Source organism: Punica granatum, chromosome 7, assembly GCF_007655135.1.
Source record: "Punica granatum isolate Tunisia-2019 chromosome 7, ASM765513v2, whole genome shotgun sequence".
In the NCBI taxonomy this organism is placed as follows: domain Eukaryota; kingdom Viridiplantae; phylum Streptophyta; class Magnoliopsida; order Myrtales; family Lythraceae; genus Punica; species Punica granatum.
The window spans coordinates 23,445,820-23,452,174 of NC_045133.1; the positions used below are offsets into that span (position 1 = coordinate 23,445,820).

Sequence of the window (6,355 nt, forward strand, 5' to 3'; positions counted from 1 at the left end):
TTTCTTTCTCCACGAAGGAAATAATTAAAGACATTCATAAAAAATTTTAATAAATTCATAAAATAGCAAATCAAAATCTGAAAGTTTCTTAAAAAATAACTCAACACTAATATAAAATAGAAAAGTAAATTAAAAAAAAATCAAAGATTAAGGACATTCATGGGACAGAAAATGGATTTACTTTTCGGTTTGAACCCTGGTATCCGAAATCTCAATTGTATTTCGACTAATCCTGTCAATTCAGGCCGGCCCACTAAAGGGTAAAACTCTCACAGTGTGAATTTTTTGCATTCACAATAACTCGAACTCGAGATCTTACTTAAGCGGAATAAGTATCGAAACACTTAAATCAACTCCCGTCGGTCAAAGTTGATTTTCTTTGACTAAGGATTTACGTCCAACCCCATCACTTTCCTCCCTCTATCTATAAAAGCCAACCATCCAACCAAACAAACGTACACAAACTACTTAGGAAACATCACAAGACGAGAAAATGTTCCTCCTCTACTTCCTCTTGTTCATAAGCTTCTACTTAATATCATGGCACCTCATCCATAAGATCCGTAACCTCCCGCCCACTCCCTTCCCGACCCTCCCAATCCTCGGCCACTTTCACCTCCTCAAGAAGCCCCTCCACCTCTCCCTCACCGCCATCTCCCGCCGCCATGGCCCTGTCGTCCTCCTCCAGTTCGGCTCCCGCCGTGTCCTTGTTGTCTCCTCTCCCGCTGCAGCGGAGGAATGCCTCACCAAGAACGACATTGTCTTTGCGAACCGCCCATGCCTCCTCGCTGGTAAATACTTGGGTTACGATTGCATGAACCTCACATGGGCACCCTACGGGGACCACTGGAGGAAGATGCGTATCGCAACCCTCAATATCCTCTCACCCCACTGGGTCAACAGCCTGTCCGAGATACGAGCTGACGAGGTCAAGGCTCTCGTGAGGTGGCTTGCGATGGATGATAATTGGGCTCAGCCTGTAGATACGAAGAAGGTCTTCTTCGAGCTTACTCGGAATGTAATGATGAGGATGATCGCTGGGAAGAGGTACCATATACTGTTATTAAAGGAATATATTATTTACCAGTTTATCATGCGCAATAGTATTATGAAATACTAGTTATCCCTGGTCCAGGGATTGCGCGGGCACAATATAATTGAATAATTTTTTGTTGTAACTAATCTAAATAAATTTATATGTTATGCATAAATAATCTAACTTAACTTATTATTAAGCACTCTTAATTGATTATATTTTATGGAAATGTCCTGAAAATTACTGTGATGTATAATGTTTATGGAAATGTCCCGAAAATTACTTTTGCCCATATCATTAACCTCTAATTCTGTTTATATATAATGTTAGGGTGGATATTATGTTATTTTACTTGTACAGCAGCATATATCTCCAGCAGGCGATCTAGTAGTTCATAAGTTCCAAACTTCCACAGGTACTATGGAGAGAATGTGGCGGAGACAGAGGAAGCAAGGAGGTTTCAGGAGATTGCGACGGAGGCTTCCAGGATTGCAGGGGCCACAAACATCGGGGACTTCCTGCCATTCCTTAGGAAGATCGGGTTCAAGAGGGCGGAGAAGGACCTGCAGGCGTTGCAAGAGAAGAAGGATTCTTTGTTGCAGAATCTGCTTGACGAGCAAAAGAGGGTGGCCAAAGAGGAGAACAAGAATAACCTGATTCAGGTCTTGCTATCCCTGCAAGAAACCGACCCTAAGTTTTACAAAGATGTTACCATCAGAAGCATCATATCGGTAAGCCTGATATATCGATTCCTCCTCTCAATTACAAACAACGGATAGGGTGTTATTTGTTAAATCATTTAACATGGGAGTCGAGTCAAGATCAAAAGCCCCAGCAAAAGTACCCTTGCGCTGACATATATATATGAACAACTCCTTTCAGGTTCTGTTAAGTGGGGGGACCGACAGTTCCACGCCGACAATGGAGTGGGCCATGTCACTCCTATTGAACCATCCCATGGTCTTAAAGAAGGCACAGGCAGAGATCGACGATGTAGTTGGATGTGACCGCTTGGTAAATGAGTCCGACCTCCCCAGGCTTCCTTACCTCCAAAACATCATCAAGGAGACGCTCCGCTTGTTCCCCGGGGGCCCATTCTCTGTCATGCACGAATCATCCGCCGGGTGCCGTGTCGGTGGATATTGGGTACCTGGGGGCACAATGCTCTTGATCAACTTGTACTCGATCCAGCGGGATCCACGTTACTGGTCGGAACCCGATAAGTTCAAGCCTGAGAGGTTTGAGGGGATGGAAGGCTTCAGAGACGGGCATAGGATGTTTCCATTTGGATCAGGTAGGAGAAGGTGCGCAGGGGAGAACCTGGCCCTCAGGATGACGGGCTTGACCCTCGGGTCGCTGATCCAGTGCTTTGAGTGGGGGCGGAACAGCGAGGAGCCAGTGGACATGACAGAGGCAGCGAGCCTCAGCATGCCCAAGGCACATTCGTTGATGGCTAAGTGTAAACCCCGGGAAAGCATGAGGACCTTCCTTTCTCAAGTATAAGTAATCAGTTGTGTGAGATGATCAGGGACTCATTGAAGAATAACTTATTACTATTACTGTAATATCAGTGTGTGCCTGCAATATGGTGATGAATGTTGTTGTGATGAAATGTTATATTTGGTTGTATTCTCTTTATATGGCAATCATGGATTCATGTATTTTGATATATTTTATGGATATGCAGCTCAATGTAATTTCTATGTATGATATATTTTTATATATGTGCGATGTGATGAGATGACCCACATAGTACATCTCAACATTTTAGCCAAAATCGTCTGAACATAACCACAAATAATGCCCACACACACACACCATTTTTATGAGATTACCGATGACCATACACACCATTGACACCTCCACTTCCATTAACACCAAAACAAGGAACCAGCCAGAACATGTCAACCCAGTGGCTCTCCCTCCAAATAATGCCCATGTCACCGGGGACTAACACAGGATTTTGGTTCAGAAGGGGCCAATTCTTAGTGGGACGAATAAGGTGGTCAATCAATATCAGAGGGAGCAAATATAAGTATTTTTAATAAAAAATTTACGTAAAATATATAATTTTCTTTATAACCACAAAAATTTTAGGGGGGATCCATGCATGTCACGACTCCAAACATCACCAATGTAATCAATGTACAGTTAAGATGTTGCCACATCTTATCTTACAGTCACAGAACCCACCTGGCAAACAAGGACCCATCTGGCACCAAGCTATGGCTAAAGAGATTAATACTCTTCTTCGGAGCCACTCTTGGACGTTAGTTTTTTTCTTTTTTTTTTGAACCTAACAAGAATATGGTCGGGAGCACTTGAAAATTTCGCATTGAGTACCGTGCAAATGATTCCATTAGAGCTATAAAGCTTGTCCATTGGTAAAATCATCAACCATATGGATTGGTAACCATAATATTGTATAATATCAAATATAGAATCAGATTAGAGCCGTTTAATTTAAAAGTTAATCTTACGAGATACCATGTGAGATTTTAAAATGTCATAACTATCAAATTTTAAAGATTAATCTTGTCAAATACAAAGTGATTTATTATTTTATTATTTTGGTGGCTGGAGCCATCTCTCGCGGGGAGGTCGCCGGTGGGGGGCCGATCTGCCCCTAGCTCCAATTAAAAAAAGAATTTTTTTTTCAAAAATAGTAATTAAGGGTAAAAATGACGTCATCTCTTAGTCTTTTATAGCCAACACAACACTTAACGTGCCAAATGAGTAGTTAACGGACCATGTCATCTTTTTCCGTTAAGGACCTGCTCAAAACATGAATGAAACGACCAATTTGTTCTAATGTTTCAAATAACGAGACTAAATGGTACATAAAAGATCTTTTAGGGACAAAGTTTTAGAGAGAGAAAACTTTTAGAGACCTATCTGTTAATTTTATCTATTTTAATTCCACTTGATAGTTGATTTGGTCAATATAGATCTCTTTCAGTATCATGTCATGTATTTTAAATAAGGTGGATTCTGTAATGAAACCCTAACTTGTGTTCCATTATGGAACATTAACTTCAGCCATTAATCTTACCAACTTTTGATATCATCCACCCATTATTTACACATAGTATTTCTAGTCTTTTATATTGTCATTTCTCAATTTTCGCCGAACTCTTCCCGCCACAATACCAATTACATTCCGCCGCGCCACCCATCATCGCCACTTCACTGAACCGGACATAAAAATCGATTTTTAAAGAAAACCGGTCTAACATAAGCCGAACACGTTAGCGAAACTCTATCGACATGTAAGCAGGTTTTAATTTATATACACATCAACGACACACCATCGACACGTAAGTGACCCTCCAATTTTATTGTACTTTGCATGTAACTCAATGAATTTGTGACGCCATTGAAAGATCTATGCCAAATCATTGTCTGTAATATTAAAAGGACTAGAAAAAAACTAGCGTTCCACTATGGAACATAATTTGACGTTTCATTGTAGAATTTACCTTTAAATAAACAAACCATTCGTAACAATTGTTTCTTCTTCACTTTCTATCTTTCCTTTACCTTTTTGTTTTAATACGCATTCTGATATTCAAAAGTCTAACGACTCATGACTAATTTAGTTCGAGCTAAACTGGCTCATTGTGGAGTAAAATTCTCCCAATCATAATATTTTTCATTTACAAGACTCGAATCTTATATCCTTATTTAAGGAGGATAAGTACCAAACGGCTTGAACCGATCAAATATTGGTTATTTCCTCATTACTTTTTGTTTTTGGAATATTTCCTCTTTACTTACTGCCGACTAATAAATACTCTTAATAGTGGTTGCTTAAAAGATCTGTACTAAAAACATCCCAAAATTACAAATCTGAAAGTGAGAAATTGCACCCATACTCCCTGAACTTTGGTACTTAAAAATTTACCCCATATACTTTAAAATTTTGAAAGAACGACACCATGTAGCTGGCAGATTAAAAAAGTGCCCATTACCAGATAAATTGGTGCCTTATCTCAATTCCTACTTTCCTATTTACCGAAATTTTAGTATCATGTTGCTCATGTCTCCACGCGGAAGACACATGATTTACGTATTCATGTAACACATTCGGTCTCAGAATTTCCATTGAAGGTAGTTGCTAGAGCGTGGTTGGAACCAATAATAATTTCTTCTTCTGGCACGGAGACATGACGGAGCTTGGACGCTGCTAATCCCTGATCTATGTGTACCTTCACACAGGCCGAGTTATTATCGCAAATATGACCCCTGCTATGGCTATAATCTTTTTTTTTTTTCGATATTCAACCAACCCTTAATTAGCAGTTAGAATTATAACAACACATATCACTAGAAAATATGACTTCAAATCTAGCTAGCTGCTGACTGTTCAAAGAGACATGCCCTAGCACAATAGACGTCATGGACATAGCCCATTTCCATCGATCGCCGGTAGATTATTTAAGTATCAATATATCTCTCCAAGAGTCGGATTAAATATACAAGTGTGCTTGAATTTTAGGCTTTATGTTTGACTTTTAATGCCATTGAATCGAGTGAAACGATACTACTACGTATTCACAAGACTGAAAACTACATGATCGCAGGAAACCTAATGAAATAATCGGGCATCAATGGAATATCATGTCGTCCAGGTACAAAGTTCTCCGTCGTCGCCCTTATCCTCATATATATATATATTCATTGTGAGTGGTAGCCTTGGGGAAAATTATTGGGTGCCGTGATTGAATATTCTGTCGCGAACCCTTATACGAAATATTTTTGTTTACAAGATTAAAATTTCGTACAAGGAGAATAATATTTCGTATAAAATAATCAATTGACTAATGTTTTGTACGAAATATTATTCTCCTTGTACGAAACATTATCATTTCGTACGAGGGTGCGCAATTGAATATTCAGCCCTAGAATACAAGAATAGTCTGTAGTTTGAGAAGGCAACAGTGGATGGAAGGATTGAACACCGAATTGGGCTGGTGAAGGACCACTCCACTGTGTTCCGGTTCCTCAGCCTTAATATGTTTGGTAATGGAATTTAACTCCATTACAACTCCACTCTACTCCATTTTTCTTTTTCTAAATTCAATATTACTATTTTATCTTTTTCTCCTATTTAATAATAAATTCTCACACATATTTTTCCTAACTATTATTACAATTAATTTTTTAATAATAGATTCTATCACTCAGCTCCATTTTCCCTTCAATTCAACAACATTATCATTACTTTTTTTATATCTTTTTCTTCTATTTAATAATAAATTTTCACATATACTTTTTCCTAATCGTCATTACAGCCTTACTTAAATATATACATTAATA

The 6,355-nt window shown here is 38.9% G+C and overlaps 1 protein-coding gene across 1 annotated transcript; it reads left to right on the forward strand.

Annotated features, from left to right (window-relative positions):
• Window positions 1–463: 463 nt before the first annotated feature.
• LOC116212905 (cytochrome P450 81Q32-like) lies at window positions 464–2,773 on the forward strand. Its single transcript, XM_031547646.1, has 3 exons — window positions 464–1,047; window positions 1,452–1,767; window positions 1,919–2,773. The coding sequence occupies exons 1-3, from the start codon at window positions 494–496 to the stop codon at window positions 2,537–2,539; spliced, it is 1,491 nt and encodes a 496-aa protein (XP_031403506.1). The 5' UTR covers window positions 464–493; the 3' UTR covers window positions 2,540–2,773.
• The last annotated feature ends 3,582 nt before the right edge of the window (window positions 2,774–6,355 follow it).

Excerpts from the sequence above, each read along its gene's own strand:
- LOC116212905 (XM_031547646.1), top strand. The coding sequence starts at position 494 with ATGTTCCTCCTCTACTTCCTCTTGTTCATAAGCTTCTACTTAATATCA. Across the intron at positions 1,048-1,451 it reads AGGATGATCGCTGGGAAGAG|GTACTATGGAGAGAATGTGG; the intron begins GTACCATATACT and ends AAACTTCCACAG. Across the intron at positions 1,768-1,918 it reads CCATCAGAAGCATCATATCG|GTTCTGTTAAGTGGGGGGAC; the intron begins GTAAGCCTGATA and ends AACTCCTTTCAG.